The following is an 18,668-nucleotide window of genomic DNA, read 5'->3' as shown; positions in this document are numbered from 1 at the left end:
CAAGGGTTCTGTATACCTGGCACATTCCAGGACTAGCAGGGCCCCGTGTGGCTGGCAGGGAGTGAGAGAGGGGTGGAGAGGTCAGAAATGAAGATTGCAAGGCTGCTAGGAGTCCAATATTGTAGAGGCTCTGGGAACGCCTTCTCTGGCTATTACTTGAATGAAGAACCCTTGGAAATGTACATGGTAATAACTTAAAAAGTGTTCATGTTTCACTCTAATTTTTTTTGAAGCTTCCCCACGCACAGATTGTTAGTAGTGATTTAAAAAGTGGCGGTGGCAGGGTGGCGGGGGGAGTAATGAATGCCTGGTTTCTAGGGCAATCAATATATATATGAGCACAATCACATTTTGTTGTGGTGGAATTTTCATGATAAAGATTATATCCCCAAATTGCAAGAGCACATAGAAGACCTTTCTATAGTGAATTATCAAGTGAAATGAAGATTTCAAGGCCCTAGATGGGGACTCTGGTCTACCTCAACCAGCCTCCCCCCCCCCCCCACCCCAGTGGTATAGCCCTACAGGAGTCTGAGCTGATCCTCAGCAGTGTGGGAAGGGTGTGGATGGAAGGCTCAAAGGCCCTGGGAGCTTGAGTCTGTTTCTTTTTCATTATATTGCTTAGGATGTGAGAAACACTCAAGAAGTCACATTCCCTACAGAGAACAAGTTACCGTGTGATATATGACACACAAGCTGGTATCTGAGCCATCAGCAAGTCACAAATGGCATGGCAGTCACAACTCTTTGCCCTGATTGAATTCTCTGTGGTGGGATCTTCATCGAACACAAACACTCCTTGCTCTTTCCCTCTTCTCTCCACCGCTCATCGTTCCATCTCTTGGCCATCCCCAGTCCCACTCCCGGTTGTCATGGTCATAGAATGGTAGACAGGAAGGGACCTAAGAAGCAGGTCAGAAGCTCAGAGGGATCAGCTGACTCCCAGAGGTCATCTAATGGCAAAACTGAGGAAAGGAGTTTGTGGGTTTTAATCAATCCTAAAGTGCTTAACTAGTGCGTGCTTCACACCTCACCCCAAAGTTTCCGTTCTCAACCTTAACCACAGGGCCCATCCCATTTCTTATCCTAGGAACCTAATTCCACCCCTTTGCTCAGTATGGGCAAAGTTATGATCTCAGTTCTCTGGCTACCAGGAGACCAATGGGAAGAGGCTATCACTTGGACACTGGATGTATTCCTATTAGACATCACTCTGTGTCTTAGTTGGGTCCTATTAATGCTATCCTTCACACTCATAGTAAGTGAAATAGCTTTATCATTGGCTGTCCAAGCACAACATCATCAACCATGCTTTGTAAATATCATGTCTATGGAAAACTGCCCACAAGTGCATTACATTTGGCCAGGTGGGAAGCTGTCTCTGTACTGTCAAGTAGGGAAACTAAAAAAGGTGCTTTCACTATCAAGGCCTTAAGAGTTTACAAAATATACCAGAATCCACAAGAAAATGTAATTGTTTGCAATTGCCTCTAAGTGTATATCCTATTTAGGAAAGCCCGGTAAGAATATTGCCTCCTGATTGATGCAACAGTGTGCTGTGCAGGCTGCATGGGGACATGTGTCTGCTGCCTCTGTTCAGGTGGAGTGCTGGCCAGCCTGGATCTGCAGGCAGGCGGCGAGGGGTCAGCACCTTGATAAAGTATCTCCCTCGTACCATGGATCCCCTGGTCAGTTTTCCAGGCCAGAGAAGCGTTCGCACTCATCGATGTGTCCGGGCTACCAGATGCCCATCAGCCCCTGCCTGGCTTCTCTCTAGCTTAATATACTAATATATCAGGAACTTCTGAGGAAATGGGCTTGAGATGAAATGAAAACAAGAATTGAAAGTTGGCAGAAATAGCACTATAGATTAGCAGTGACATAAATTAATTGTACTAGAAAGAAAATAGGAATCTGTATATACACACTCCAAGTGAGTAGGGAAAATATTTTGAAAGGATACATTTTTTTAAAGGGAGAAGATACTGGAAAAAGAAGTGACAGGGACAGGAAGAAAAAGACAGAAACAGGTGCTTCTGAACCAGCTTTGGGCTTTATATGTGTATAAAATCTGATAATGAGTGTGTCAGAGGTTGAAAAAAAACAATGCCAAGACAGTGTCTTAAACCTTTCATCGGCGTTGTAACGTGTTTTTGGTATTGGGCTGGTAGCACAAAGGCACCATCCACCAGTGCATCTGTCCTATTTGTATTCATCTCCCAGGTTGGGTTTATTCCCTGGACCATCAGATTTTGGAGGAAATATCTCTCTGATCAACTAAGGATTTGCATTCATTGGGCCCAAAACTGTTTTAGCCTATTCACTTAGAATGAGAATTTGAAGAAACTAAATATTCACTGAAGCATCAGTAAACTCTTCCAAAAGATATACTGTGATTAGAATAGCGCTCAATGCAGGTCTCAACCACTGGGACAAGTCAAACAGTGCCTTTTTGGAACCAAGAGACTGTGAGGTCATTCAGGCCCGTTCTAGGCATGAGCTTTTTATCCTGGTTCTGAGCCACTCAATCGTGTGACCCTGGGCGGTCGCTCATCCTTTCTGGGCCTCCCTCATCTTGTATAAAGGAAAACCTTTATAAAAAGACATCTAAGTTTTTCCAGCTCTAATATTCTAGTGATGTGAACAAATATGTATGATAGACCCGTTTCTATCTTGCCTAATCGTATCTGTGTAGGAAAACCTTTACTGTAGTTCTTTCCCTCTTCCTCTTTTTTCAAACATTATATTTCTGAGAACTTTATTTTATATCAGCCTTGCTTTTAATCAGAAAAACATACACGTAGGAAAATTGTGATGAAGATCCAAGAGTGGTTTCTTAACGTGGCGCACCACCAAAAATAAAGTGTTGCAAAGATGGCATCTCTCGGCATAGAGTTCATTTTCAGGTTTGAAAAACAGTGATTTAAAACAGATCAGTTTTTGAAAAGTATGTGCCTTTGGTGTATAGAAAAAATAACAAAGCGTAAAATCCTGTAGAGGCCTTATCATTAGTGCAATTGATAAGACAGGATTGAGACCCTTTTGTTCTAGCTCCTTCTGAATTATTCCAGTGAGCTTAAAGAGCTCATCTGGTGGCCATTCACAGCGGTCCAGCAGGTCAGGGTATATATCTTGTTCTACCCAGTAAGTAGCTGTAAATTATCCTAATGCCACGCAGTTAATAGACAAAGGGTGTGCCAAGAATGCCATGAAGCCTCTTGTCTCTTTTTCCTTCCAGGGGCCGGCTGCTTTCATGAGACAGCCTTACTTCTTCCCATGATATGCAGCCGTGTAGCTCTCAGTTTGTGACAGTTCGTAAATTTAAGTGTCACTGCTGTCGCTTGCCTTCACAGACCTTCCATCAGCCAGGACTTGCAAGGCCAGGAGAGAGAGAAGGCAGGAGGAGAGGTTAGTGGAACAGGCAAGGGCCACCACAGGCTCCACTCAGCCACACGGCCAGCAGACAGGCCTTCATCCAAGTGTAAAAGCGACCGGGCATTGCAGCCCCAGAGAGTTGTTGGTTGAAATTCCTAACTCATGTGTTCATGTGGATTCCACACGCAGTGCCAGGCACTGGTTCTTAGCAAACGAAACACTCCTTTCTTCAGAGAGCTGTTAGTGTGACCATAGGCACTGTTACTCCACAGGGCTGGGGGTTACTTTCACCTGCTGTGTAGTCAGGCAGTCATTCAGTCCCGTACTTTCTAATTCCTGTACTTCCTTTGGATCTGCCCACGTCTTTCCTTCCCCACTGCTTTTAGTCCATGGCCCTATTCTTTCTGTCCTTCCTGGATATTATAGTAGGCCCCTAGCCACCTCTCCATCATCAGCCACACTCTGAGCAAAGTGATCTTTCTAAACACAGAACTGGCCATGTCACTTTCCCCTTCCAGAACCTGTGAGCGCACCCCATCCGTGGTATTACATACTGTTCGCTTCATTATTTGGACCAGCCAACCTTCCCCCTGCTGCATACCACCAAGCAGTACCTAATTCCTTGTATTTCCCCAGTTGTGCCAGGTTCTCTCCATTCAGCATTTCCTTGAATATGCTCTTCCTCCTTTTTGGGTCAGCTTCTCTCCTTGGCCTACTTAGTGAATTCTTCTATGATTAAACTAAAGGGCCACTTCTTATAGATTATTCTTCCTGGCCCTTCCAGACCACTTGGGTCTCCTCTCTTGTAACCCAGCAGATCTTCGACCTCTCTCCGATGGGGCAATTATCACATTGTCTTTAACTGTTGCCAATTTCTCTCTTCCCCCACTAGATTTGTGGATGACCGGGGGTAAGGACTGTGTCTTAACTTTGTATTCCTCATCCCTAGCAGTGTGCCTGGCACAGAAAAATTTCTCCATTAATGTGTATTGATTTGGATTGAACTGACCTGTCTGGGTGCTTCTAAAAGTAACCCAAAAACAATGTTCTTACATACTTTCATGTAATGATCACATTTGCCACCTGAGTCAGGAATTATCTTTGTGTTATTAGAGGCATCAAGGATCTCTACACAAATAGATTTTAGACCATTCGTAAGGAAGAAACAAAGGTAGTATGAATCTTCTTGCAATATGACTGGATGGACATTGAGATAAAACTTAGTGGATTTAGCACTTAAATGATTTGATCCTGGACAGTAGTAATTGCTACAGGAACATTCTTTTTCTACAAATGTTTGGACTTTTTGATTTTGGATTCTCATAGTCCATACTCAGACACCACCTTAACTACCTAAAAACTCAGTATATGTTGATCTTTAAAAAAGTTAGGGGAGTCCAAAATTGGGCCATAACCAAAATGGCCTCAGTTGGCTACCAGTTTTAAAAAGTTATTGTTTATGATGTAATGAGTATATTAGTGTCCCTCTTCATTTCACATGAAGTTGGGATTTCTTCTTGCTTCATGAGTAGAAACGTGTCAAGAGTGTGCTTTAAACTAAAAGGCAGCCTTCGTGCCTATGGCCTCATTTGTGTACAAATGAAAAAAGTGATAACTCTCAGTAGATGTTGTTACAAAATCCAGTTATGTAACTATAAAATTACTCATCGTAGTTGATGAGGAAATGCCAGCGTGAACAGTGCCAAGAAAAAACAATAATGTATATTCATTTAGTCCAAAACACCCTTAAACAAGGGGCCCTTTTCCTCCCAACTCCAGAAATACATGGTCAATAGTCATGTTTTATTATAGGTGAAGAAACAAAAATAAGATCCAACAAAGCATTTTATTACACGTTTTTAAGATGAAGTACAATCGGGAAGTAGGGAAGAGGTTGAATTAAAAAAGGACATTAGATGTTTGCTAAATATTTTCTCTTTTGTTTTATTTATAGAACATAAGTATTCTATGAAAGTTTTCCCAAAGGCCATGAGCAAACACATGAAGCTTAACAATTTGTCCATTGTAGCTTTTGTTAAACCCTGGTTTTTGACTCTGTGGCCTTTGTTCTTGTATTTTGAAGGACTGACTGCATTTTAAGCTGCTGGATTATAGTACTCGTGGTTTATTCTTTGGTGGCTAAAATGTCTTTCACAATGTTATAGTGTTATTAACTGAACTTTTCACCATGCTGTCTGTAAAATCCAACAAGCTACACAGAGTACATTTGTAGAATATTTCTCCAGTGCCCAAAGTGACATGATGTCTTTATGTTCTTCTGGTAACACATTGTGAATTTACTCTGAAACAGTTGCCATTGAATTCCAAGAAAGTGTGGCTTCATGCAGCAAGTGTGTGCACAATACTGTGGGCCCAGTATTAAGGATACTTTACAGAGCTATATGCCAGAGTTTCTGCCATCAAAGAGCTCTCCTTGCAACTGAAAAGAAGTTTCCTCAACACAGAACTAAAAAATGCAAGATCATATGCCAAGGAGGAGTGTTAAAAGTTTGGTACAAGCTGCAGGTGCAGTGGAAGATTAGAACTGGGAAGGCTGTGAGAGCCATGAGGCTTGTAGGAAGGGGGAAGGTGGGATTTGGAATGCATGCTGGGCAGGCTATCAACAAACATCTCCTCCAAGCCTCCTCACCCAGATCAGCCTTCTACCTCCTCTGCCTACCCACCCCTAAGCTCACTGCACCTGGAGAACATACTGAAATCAGCTGGATCTCTCTCCCTCGTAGATTATAAGTGGACATGGCCTATGGCTTATTGAGCTTTGTAGCACTCTCACACCCTACCCCCTGTCCCAGACCCCTAGCAGTGTGCCCAGCTATAAATACTCAAGTAAATACCTAAAAAATACTTAAAAAAAAAAAATGACCTGAAAGGGCATGGTATGAGATCTGGTGAATTCCTACTAAAACCTTTTAAATCATTAACGTTGATGAGTTAAACACTCTGTTTTCAAACATAAATGTTCACAGAGAGTTTTAGAGCAAAAATGCACTGACACAAACAACCTACAAATTACACATTGTACTTTCTGTGCCTTGGTAACTTTTCAAAGTGGGAAAGGATGGGAGCGAGGTGGGGGAGGGAGGAATGAGTTTGTTAACTGAAATCCCTGCAATAAAATCAAGACCTCTGCCCCCCACCCCTACCCCCACTCCATGCCTACCAGGGTCTCTGAGGGAACTAGTTAAGCTCTGGAACAGTTACTGTGTTTCTAGCCCAAAGTGCCCACAGACATTATTAAAATATAGAAGAGGAGACTGTTCCATCCTGTTCATTCTTGCTGGCACAATGTGTGTGAAAGTAGAAAACCACAGCGGCCAGCCTTTGTTTGAAACCAGTTCTCAAGTTCTGTATTTAAATTTTTTTTAATCTTTTTTTTTTTTTTTTTTGAGAGAGAGAGAGATCAAGTGGGAGAGGGAGACACAGAACCCAAAGCAGGCTCCAGGCTCTGAGCTGTCAGCACAAGGCCTGACATGGGGCTCGAACTCATAAACTGTGAGATCATGACCCCAGCTGAAGTCGGAGGAGGCTTAACCCACTGAGCCACCCAGGCACCCCTCGGGTTCTGCATTTTAAACCTTAGTGTGATCCTCCACTTGTTGCCTTCTTCCTACTTGTGGGGAAAAAAAATGTTACAGTATATTTACTACACACACTTATTAGAAACTACTTCATACTTTGTCTTGTCTCTCATTCTCCCCTAAGCTATTTAGTCAGGCATCTGCTCTGGCGTAGACATCAGGGGGTCAGAGAGGAGTGACTCCAGACACTGTCTTCAAGATGCTCAGTGCAGTGTCTGCCCAGAGGGACAGCTCATGTATTTTCAGACTCAAGTCCCTGCCAAAGGACCCAGTGCTGAAAATCATTTGTAATTGCTTCTGGTGGTGGGAGGGCACCCAATAATATATTAAACAAATCCAAGAACAAGGTATGCCCTTTAAATGCTATAACAAAAGTCAACTTGAGAAGCATAATTTCAGCAAAGGATGCTATTATACACAGTATCCTAATAATTATTGTTTATCAAGCTGAACATTGTGTAAGTGCTTTATGTGCATTTGATCATGAATCTTTATAATTGTCCTGTACTTGGTGAGGTCTTGGCCAGAAACATATAGCCAGTAAGAGTGTTTAGATCCCAGATCTTGAGCCAGTCTACCTACAACCTGAGGCCATGCTCTTAACAACCATTCTGTACTGAATAGATCAGCTTTACAACTTCCCTGTTAAAAGGAAACCACAAGTTTAGCCAAGAAAACATTTACAAAGTCATAACAGGGTATGTGTCATGCTGGTGCAACCCATGCTATCTCCCTTAGACCACAATTCTTGTTGGTGGAAAAATGTGTTGGCCTTCCTGGGGCAGGAAGGCACTCAAGTCCACGGGGGAGTATGGAAGTCTCCAGCACTAAGAAAACTCTTTTGTCTTTCCCACTGAAAAAATATATGGCCTGAAGCTGATTTATCACCCCTAATTTATTTACCTCTTCAGTTTTATTGTCTACAGAATTGGAATAATTATTTCTGCCTTTAGAGAGAGATTCATGTATTCAGTAACTTATTGTCAGGGATAATTTCAGGCAGTGCAGATGTAAAGATAAATGAGGCAGACAGAAAGTTTAGTATGGTATTGGCACAAGGGTAGCCATAAACAGTGGAACAGAATAAAGAGTTTACAAGTAGATTCACTGATTTTGACAAGAAGGCAAGATAATCCACTGAAGACATGATAGCCTTTTTTAGAAAAAGAGCTGAAACAACTGGATATCCATACAGGGAAAAAATGAACCTCGGTCCTTACCTCATGCCATACATACACTCAAAAAAAAAAAAAAAATACTGGAATGGATCAGTGTAAAAACTACCATTGGGAAAGGGCACAAGGGAACTTTTGGTGATGATGGAAACATTCTATATTTTGTTTATTGTGGGAGTCACCTGGGTGTACAAATTTGTCAATACTCACTAAAATGTATACTAAAATAGGCACATTTTATTGTTTGTAAACTATACCACAGTAAAGCTGATTTTTTTTTTTTTTTGAGAGAGAGAAAGGGCGAGCAGGGGAGGGGCAGAGAGACAGGGAGACATGGAATCCGAAGCAGGCTCCAGACTCTGAGCTAGCTGTCAGCACAGAGCCCGATGCAGGGTTCGAACTCATGAACCATGAGATCACGACCTGAACGAAGTTGGACGCTTAACCATCTGAGCAACCCAGGTACCCCAAAGCTGATTTTTAAAAATAATATCCTGTCACTCCTTTGACAGTGAACGTTAGGTAAAATCTAAATTCCTTACTCGGTCCTACAAAGTCCTAGGTGATCTGGACCTGTCTACTCCTCTGACCCATCTTATAGTGTTCCATTTGCTTTTGTTGTTCTTTCTGGAATGTTCTTCTCTCAGATCTAGGTGCAGCTGATTCCTAAAGAGGCTCCAGCTCTGGGGCCATCTCCTTGGTGAAGTTCCCACCTCCTCAGTGAAGTTCTCCTTGGTTGCCTAACTCAGCACTTGACTACATCATAGTGTGTTTTCCAAAGGATGCATCATTAGCTGAAATTCTTACTTACATGGTATTTATTTATTGTCTGCTTCTCCCCACGAGAATCTAATATCCGCATCACAGGAAAGATCTGTCTTGTGTGCTCTTCTATCTCTAGGACCTAAATAATGTCTGCCTAATAGTTGGTGTTCAGTAATTATTAATAATATAATAAGGTAATAAAAAGAGTGAGGATTCTACCATGGAGACAGGGCAGAAACACAGAATGTTGCTAAGTAAAGTAACGGCACCATAGATTTTGTGTTGCAAAATGGTTATAGGATTGGATTGCCAACTGGGGAAGACTGAAGGCAGGCAGATTATATAGAAGACTACCACAACCATTTCTGGTAAGGAGAAGATAGGGAGGCTGAACTGAGGCTCACTCAGAGGAGACAAGGGATGGAACAATAAGAGCAATATTTAAGAGGTGGAATCAGCAACCTGTATTTATGTTCTGAGGGAAGGAGGGCAGTAGTCGAAGATTATATCCATGCACATCTGAGTTAATGGTGGTGCCCTGAACTGAAACAAGGGATGTGGGAGATGTAGCATAGTTAGCAGATGAGTTTGGTTTGGGAATGTTAGCTTTGAGCCACCTGCAAAACATTCTGGTAATGCTGTTCAGTGGACAGTTGGTAATACCAGTCAGAAATTCGGGAAGGAGTCAGGACTGAGGGCATGGATTTGAGAGTTATTAGGTTGTAGGTGGTAATAAAGGCATGGGAATGGAACTTTAGCAAGAGCTGAGGGTAAAAAGAAAGGAGGGCCAATGATGAAATTCTAGGGGTTGACTAACTTTTGAGGACTGGGAAGAAGAAAAATCAGTAAAGAATAATGAGAGCAGTTGGGAGGAGCAGAATGTGGAACCCATGAGAAAGAACAATTAATAGTGGCAAATGCCACAGAGATCTGGCAAGAGAAAGACTGAAAACTTGGCAACTAGGAGTGACTGGTGACTTGAGCAAGAGCTGTTTGTTTCAGGCAAAATACAGAATGTAGTCATTTGAGGAGTAAATGGCGGGCATGGGGAAGGGACTTAGGATAGGATGCCGAGGATTCTTTCCAAAAGGTGGGAAAGTAGGAATTCCTGGCTGCACACCCTAGTAGGAGAAAGCTGTCTTTTAAGAATACAGCTGGACTAAAGCATTTGATTCAAAAGCTGAAAGTGTCTGTAGGCATTGTGTGCAAAGGATACTGAACTACCTGAGCACTGATACACAGATTGCCAAATGTCACCAAGGGCCTGGCTGGGGTTGGAGATGGCTCCTTTAGTTTGGCAATAATGGCATGGTTGTATGATTCTCTCCAGTGGTCTCCAGCCTCCTGGGTGTAGGAGCCAGGATGCCAAGTGACTGGCTTGATCACAGTTGTATACTGGCAGGGTAGTTGTGGCAGAAGGACAAGAGGTGAGGATATTGGGGATTGTGGTCTACAGGATTGGATCTAGACTGAGACAAAGTAAAGCAGGCAGGTCGAGTGGGGAGGGGGTGGAGATAGAGACTGAGGGAAAATAGAAGGGCTAGAAAGTCCAGTGAGGAGAGTAAGAGATCTGAAGAATGGTAGGGTGCAGTTAGAGATGGTTATGTAGAACTTCAGAATTACTTGGAATTTCAGAATTTAGAATTTGGAGAGATGAAAGATCCGGGGTGTGCTTATGTGATTAGTGGATGAAATGGAGGATAGAGACATAGGTGAAGGTTAGATCTTTGAACTTAAGAAGTGTAGCCACCATAATGTCACCCCATTCATACTGATGTTCCCCTACCTCTGGGAGACAGATGAAGATTGAAACCAGGAAATCCAGTGAGTAATCAGGAATTGGTAGATAACAGTTACACGGAGCAGAGAGAGCTGGATGTATGAAGCTCAAAGGAGCATGGGCATTGCATGAAAGGGGGAAGGCATATCCTGAAGGCCATAATGGTGAGTTAGGAGAATGCCAGACTGATTCTGGTGGAGCCCTTCCAAATCCTGGCAGCATCCAAGCTGTGACCACTGGAATAAACTGGAAGTCATGTGCACTGGAGGAGAAGAAGTTAAGGAAGCCCCAGGGGAACAGTCGGGTCATCTGCAATAGCGATAGGTGATAGGGTGGAAAGAGACCTCATAATGCCTAATGAAAGAAGCCTGAATTGGTTTTGGAACTCTCGGAAGTAATGCAATATAAATTTAACATACAAAGTGTATATTTGTTCCCACTAAGAGCTATATATTTCAGTAGCAAAAATAACAAAATTATATTGTTATGATTTCTGTGAAAAATGTAATTTAATATTTGGAACAGCTTTTGAATCTGTGTTTAAAAATTATGTAGGTTTGTATTTTAGTTGGGTTTCTAGCATTTTATAAATAATATTTTTAAAGTATGAATGCTAATATTTATGTGTGTGGGTTTGTTTTCTTTTTTAAACAGGTTCTTAATCAAGAAGCAACTCTATGGATCCAGGACAGGTTTATCCCATGGCCTGCTCTGAACAGCGTGTTGTCCAATAGAAGATTCCATTGGCAAACCGTCTCTGTTGCCTTATAGAGCAAGCAAAGAAGATGGATCGACTGAAGAACCATCTGCCTGTGTGCTTTCTACCTACTGTGCCCTTTTTAATCCTAGTATCCACTCTAGCGGCTGCTAAGAGTGTGACTAATAGCACTTTAAATGGCACTGACATTGTCTTGGGCTCTGTGCCTGTAATCATTGCCAGAACTGACCATATCATAGTCAAGGAAGGGAACAGTGCCTTGATTAATTGTAGTGTTTATGGTATCCCTGAGCCACAATTCAAGTGGTATAATTCCATTGGCAAGCTGCTGACAGAAGACGAGGAGAAAGGAGGAGGTAGGCTTTCAAGTTGTATCAAATATCATAAGATATAAACATGGACTTTGGAACCCGCACTCTGAATGTTAGTTGTTGTTCCTATTCAAGTGATTTAAGGATCTCATTTTGTCTTCTTTCTCTAAGGCAAGAGGGAGAAATATATATTCTTAAGGATTCGAATCGCTAATTACTTCATAGTTTGCACTTTTTGACTTGGAAGACAGGGCAAGCCTCTTAGAATTTTGTAACATAATGCATACAAAATGTTATAGGGACGAATGTAAAATGGATTTTCCATAAGTATACGTTCCATTTATAAGGGAGTTTTATTTTGTGTCATGGAGCTGGGTCCAGTAAACAATATAGCAGGCGTTTATGGTTAAATGTCAGTTTAATTCATTGACTGTGGATTTAAAGACCACACTTCTTAAAAGAAGTCTCTGTGCAAGGTTCTCAGCCACGACTTGAGATCATTCTGTGCTTCTGAAGACCTGGCTGAAGTTTCTAGATTGTTGCAGCTGAGGCCAAGACGGAAGATTCAGTAGCAAGAAATAACATGTAGCAATAGGGGAATGCTTAGTTTTTAATGAGTGCATTTCTGGCCAAAAAATGTGAATCACCTACATAAGCACTGAGCCTGCTTCAGGAAAGACTTCAGCCAGAGAGAGGATTGATTGGGTCATTGTGAATAACTACACTTCTTGTTTTAGGTGTGAGAAGTACTTGTCTGAAAACCCAAGCCTGAGCTAATTGACCTGAAGGAGTTAATGTACTTTCTAAAGCATTTACTGTGTGAAGTAGGGGTGGGGGAGTAAAAAGACCATTGTTCTGAAGTAGCAGCTTACTAGTTTCTGTCACCTTTCATTCATGTTGTACTTCCCATCCACAGCCCTTTAAGCAATGAATAATCCCCAGAGAGTTTCTGCTCCAAGAAAACCTACGTTTTTAATCTCTTTCCTTCATTTTATCTCACTCTGGAAAAGAATGGAAGCTAATACCTTATGTCTCCTTAGGAGCTGAGTAAATGGAGTTTCCTTGCCATTACATACTTGTGGCTCACCACTGTGTCCCTCATGGTTAAGGCCACTAGCAGTCCAACTACCTGGGATCTGGGGTTTCATTGTAGCACTCTCACATTGCTTTGAATTAACCATTCAGGGATGTACAACATGACAAAGCTTCCTCCCTCCAGTGAAAATACCACATGTTACATGTATGTCTGTGTGTTTAATTTGGTAGAGTGGACCTCTATCCCCACCGAGTAAAATTTTGAGGCCATAGAATTTTTAAATTGGAAGGGACTTAGAGACAGCGTAATCCAAATCTCTTCTTCCACCCACGTTTTCCCAAAGTCCCACTGTTAGTTAATGGCTGTGACTAGAACCTTCACTAGTGACAGTGAGAAGAAGAGACACCACCACCCCAAGCCCACAGTTGGTTTCCACCCCTACCATTCCTTCCTCACAGACTCCCAAGTCAAAAGCAAGTGATCCCACACTTGTGAAGGGGGCAGTAGCCATGGTAACATATACACACTCAAGTCCCCGTACTCCATCAGATCTTTCTGCGAGCTGGGCCGCCGCAGGGAATAACAAGGGAACTGAATTGAGGGGAACAAGGACTCCAGACCTGAATCTACCTTTCACATGGACACTGAAGCACGGGTCATCACCAGTACCAAGGAGCTGGGGCACTAAACCCCTGAGTCCTAGAGAGGGAGACACTGTGGGAACCACAGTGCTGGGGCCTGAATTTCAGTCACCACATTTTGATTGCAGTCCTGAAGTAGGGCCTTTCTGCTTCAGAGAGATCACAAGTTGCCTCAGTTGAAAAGGTCATTCTGACTATTAACACGGGCTTGGCAAGCACACTCTGTACCTGCCTTCTTGATCTGTGTCTTAGGAGGCTGGACTAGATGGAAGCCACATGGCTCGATTTCCTTTTGTTCTGTGGCACTCAGGTGGTCCATAGTAGCAGACTGCAGAAGCCCAGAACCCCAGAACCAGGGGAAGCCAGCAAAAGCCTTTGTGGCACAGAGAACTGCTCCATCAGAACCCAGCATTTGTATTGTTTGCAGCCAGCAGTCTTGCTGATAAATCAGTTAGCCATTTTCAAATCTCATAAGGAAGATGCACTGCAGATTTTTAAAAAGAACTCGTGTGATACTAGTACTTGATGTTCCAGCTCAGCCTTTGTATTGCAGTGCATAATAATAGTGATTCCAGAATGTCAGGAACACAGGGCAATACACAAAACACTGTACCTCACAACCAAGCAAGACATAAGAAATAGCAGAAATGACACTCCTCGTCATGAAATATTAGAACTTCAGTGCTCAAATGGCCTATCAGAGGACCCATAAGTCTTTAACTCTTTCTTTCTGATGGAGAAAATGCCCATATTATAACCATGGACAAAAATTTCAGTTGTCAGGCTAATAGTCTAGAAGTTTAAATGGAGCAGTGTTTCATTATAACTCAACAAAGAGGTGATTGAATGAATATAGTATGAAAAATGATGCTAATATCCCAGAACATTACCTAGATACAATAGACTACTGTTAAAACCAAACTAAAAAAACTAATGTAATTTTCATTAACAATCCCAACCATTGATTAAGCCCTCGTATACCAAGTTACAGATACCATTTCTGATCCTTACAGTAAGCATGACGGGTAGATATTATTAATCCTCATGTATACAGTTGAGGGACCAAGTGAACAGAGAGGATATTACACAGCCAGAGTGTGGACAAGCTAGTATTTATTCTCCCTCTGTGTCCAACCAGCATCTGCTCACTCTTCGGGTCTTGCTAGGTGAAAAATGTTGAAGAGCATCCAACCCAGACTGAGTGAATGAGAGAAGCCTTCCTGGATGGAAAATGCATGGTAATCACCCACATCAGTTTCAGTGTCAGGATATGTGCTGTCACGTGTATATGTGACACACACACACACACACAAAGCATCAAAATCACCTGGTGACTCGATCTAGGAGCACATCACCATTCATTGTGTGATTAGGAAGGACCAACTTCATTTCTCGTTTATGCTGAGAAAGTGAGAGAGCTATTATTCATGCCAGCCCTGCCGGTCCTGGAAAGAGTGGGGCTACTGCCCGTCACTGGCGGGAGCGTCAACTGCTTCACTGCCCTTCCCTGCTGCTCATTCCTTCAAGTCCAGAGGATCGAGACAGGCTAATGTGTAATCTGTCTCTGGAGGAGGACTTTTCTTTTTCTGGCCGTTCACTAAAGGACATGTTTTGGGGGTAGTCCACCACCCATATTACAGAAATAGCTCAGAATTCCAATAACATGCATAAACACAAATGACCACAAAGTCCTTTTGCTTGAGGTGAGTAGAAATAAACAGTTGTCAGAAAGTATTATGAAAAAAGTGCCAGTTATTTCAGGTACTAATTATCCAGCGTATTTTTGCCATGGCTTTGTACTCTGACTTTAAGCCATTTAAATGCACATTAGCACCTTTGATGATAAATAACGAGCATTTCAGGAAAGTCAGCCAGCAGAGGCCTTGCCAAACACCTCTGCCTTGTTAGCGATTAAGTTTGAAATTCTTCTTCCAACTTAGGTTTGAGACTTCTGTGGATTGGTTCTCCACACCCTTATAGCGTTCTTCCACCAAAAATAACTAAAGACTGTCTTTTAAAGTAAAACATGCACAGAGTAAATGGAGCCAAAGTGCACAAAGTTCCCAATTGTCACCTCTGCTACTTTAGCGTTGTGGAATTCATTATTACAGGTTTTGGTTTGTTTGTTTTTGTTTTTAAGAGAAAGAGCACTCACATTTGCACACCAGTAGTGGAGGGGCAGAGAGAGAGGGAGAGAGAATCTCAAGCAGGCTCCACGCTCAGCTCGAAGCTCCATGGTTGGTGGGGCAGGGGGAGGGGAGGCACGATCTCATGACAGTGAGATCATGAACTGAGCTGAAATCAAGAGTTGGTCACTCATCCCCCTGAGCCACCCAGGAGCCCCATAAGTTTTGCATTTATTTATTTATTTGCATTTATCTCCACTTTTCAGATTTTTGGAATAGACTATAAAATGCCTGTTCACTACTTCTGCAAGGGACAACAACCTGTGCCAGCCCTGTTTTCAGACTAGTTCGTATATGACCTCCTTACTTAATGCACGTCTAAGAAGGGTCAGTTCCCACGGTAAATATAAATCATCCTTTACCTCTGAGATCGGCGTGAAGTAGTGCATTAACTACCGAAAATATGCTGAATTCTTCTTTTACTAGATTAAATATCTGAGATGAAAAATCAACTTACCAAAGGCATGAAATAAAATTAGTGTAATTAGGAATACATTACTGGAAATCCCACAATAGCCTTTCCTTAACTCCTCTGAGCCACAGTTTTTGTAAGATAGAGATAATCCTTTTTTACTAGCAGGTGGGGCTGAGCGTCTTGAATAAACTATTGTGTATTAAACATTTTGCACAGTGGCCTGGAACATGTCCAGCTGTCAGTAAATGGCAACTGCTGCTATTGTTATTGGTAATATCGCCCTATATTTTGGCAGCCATAGATTCCAAGTGCCTAAATCTCTATTTCATAATCTAGTGTGTTTTGAAAAGACAGGAAATAATTTCCTGGGTAATTTCTTATTCTCTATCTCGATCTCTCAACCTTAAAAACATTGAATTAATATAAAAAAATTTATAGCCCTTCAAAGTTATTTGAAATTTCAGGCTGCCTGGGCAGCTCAGTCAGTTAAGCATCTGACTCTTGATTTCGGGTCAGGTCATGATCTCACGGTTTTCAGGTTTGAGCCCCATGTCAGCACAGAGCCTGCTTGGGATTTTTTTCTCTCCCTCTCTGTGTGCCCTTCCCCTGCTTGTGCTCATTCACTCGCTCTCAAAATAAATAAATAAACTTAAAAAAAAAAAGTCATTTGAAATTTCAAAACAATATTGAGACTGCCATGGTAGCAAGTTTGGAATCCTTTCCTTCATCAGAGGCTTCCCCTTGCCCCACCATCACTCTTGAGTACACAGGACCTGTTGATATCCAACATGCTTCTATCTCTGAATAAGCAGTGAGCGTATGTGGACATTACTAAATGTGTTATACACAAGATGAACTTTACATCTGCCTAACTCAGTGGTTCTTGGCAGGAGCCTGTGTTCCACCCAGAGGACATTTGGCAAAGTCTGGAGATATATTTTGGTTGTCATAACCTGGCGGAGGAGGGAAAGGAAGTGGGGGAAATTATGCTACTGGCATCTACTAGGTAGAAGGAAGGAATGCTGCAACACATCTTTTAATGCACAAGATAAACCCCTACAAAGAATTACTCGGCACAAAATGTCAATGGTGTCAAAGCTCAGGGACCCTGATCTAACCCAAAGAAGCACTCCTCTGCTCACTAAAGAATCATTCCAAAGTAGATCTTGAGGTCAGTTGTTTGAACCCATTATGTATTCTTTCATAAAAGTAGTTTAAGTTATTATGGCTCATTTTCCAAATTGATCCATGTCAAGGGCCAACCTGATAACTAACCACCATTTATAGTTTTTCTTGGATGAGTTATGCTCCATTTGGGATATGAACTCAGAGTGCTATCGTCTTAGCTGTGAAAAGACCCTTCTGGATCCACCTCAGATAAGGATGACAGCCGAAATTCCCAACATGGAAGTCATTTATATGAACCCAGTGTAGGGTGCCCTTGTCTTGGAAAACCACCTGTAGCTGTTCTCAGAAAAGACTTACTAGCCTGCGTGGAATTACTTGGCACTAAAAATTAAGATCACCAGACCCAGTTAGCTGGAGGGTCATATGTTTCCTTTGCCAGGAAGTGAAAAGACAGTAGGTAATCTTTTCAGATATTATTTATACCTTTAAGCAGAGCGTAACTCCAGGCTGTGAACAGCATAGCCTTCCACCCCCACCTTCCTGAGCTGAAAGCTGAACTAAGCCTGTATTATCCCAGGCCACCTTTACTCCACATGATGTAGGAACAAGCTTGTGAGAGCTGCCCTGGTAGCCTCTGAAGAGGTCTCTTGGGAGGATTGGGGGAGTGGTGCATAAGAGCCCTTACGGCTTGCAGTGTTTATAACCAGAGTCTTTGCAGTGGCTTCACGGAGCTGTCATCTACTGCATAAGCCTGTAACAGGTGCAGCCATGCAGTGCTAAATTTGTTTTCAATTATGTTTTGTAAAAAGGCATGGACCCTTTCTCTTCAGTGGTCTGTTTTTCACATATTGGAAGATAAGTACCACATTTATAGACACCTACACACGTGCATCTAGTTCTTATTTGAAGACTCGATTCGATGCGATATTCAGGTGAATCTTGTACTTCATTTATGTTTACCTAAACATTTATTGGAACGCTTACCACATGAATTTTTTTAATTTATTTTAACTTTTTAAAATGTTTGTTTATTTTTGAGAGAGAGACAGCAGGGTAGGGGCAGAAAGAGAGGGAGACACAGAATCTGAAGCCTCCAGGCTCCAGGCTCTGAGCTGTCAGCACAGAAGTCAAACGCTTAACCGACATGAGAATTTTTAAAGTTGGCCTCAAGAAAATAATGTATTGGGACACCTGGGTGGCTCAGTCTGTTAAGCGTTGACTCTTGATTTCAGCTCAGGTCATGATCTCGTGGTTTGTGGGTTCAAGCCCCATATTGGACCCTGCACTGAGCCTGCTTGGGATTCTCTCTCTCTCTGTCCCTCCCTCACTTACTCTCTCTCTCAAAAGAAATAAATAAACTTAAAAAAAAAGAAAAGAACCTACTTATTTTGGCCAGTTGAAATCTCCTCCTTAAAAACCATAGGTATGTAAAGCTCAAGAGCCTAAGTATCTCACTGGGATTGTGAACAGAGTTTTAATCTTTTCATGCCACTCACTGGGGACATAGACAAACCATACATCAGCTTATTTACACATTCA

The 18,668-nt window shown here is 42.2% G+C and overlaps 1 protein-coding gene across 6 annotated transcripts in view; it reads left to right on the top strand.

Annotated features, from left to right (window-relative positions):
- The window catches only part of MFAP3L (microfibril associated protein 3 like), a 56,749-nt gene that overhangs the window by 11,830 nt on the left and 26,251 nt on the right, over positions 1-18,668 (top strand). For 3 of the 6 annotated variants that reach the window (XM_078445612.2, XM_060653796.3, XM_060653797.3), the window contains one exon: positions 11,349-11,768. In XM_078445612.2, the coding sequence (XP_078301738.1) occupies positions 11,480-11,768 (289 nt within the window). In that variant the 5' untranslated portion in view covers positions 11,349-11,479. Of the gene's footprint in view, positions 1-8,446; positions 8,612-8,732; positions 8,964-10,249; positions 10,739-11,348; positions 11,769-18,668 lie in introns of those variants that run through there. The other 3 variants (XM_078445613.2, XM_078445614.2, XM_078445611.2) reach the window with 3 other exon arrangements.

Source organism: Panthera onca, chromosome B1, assembly GCF_046562875.1.
Source record: "Panthera onca isolate mPanOnc1 chromosome B1, mPanOnc1 haplotype 2, whole genome shotgun sequence".
NCBI lineage: Eukaryota > Metazoa > Chordata > Mammalia > Carnivora > Felidae > Panthera > Panthera onca.
This window is presented reverse-complemented; position numbering and strand designations above follow the sequence as displayed.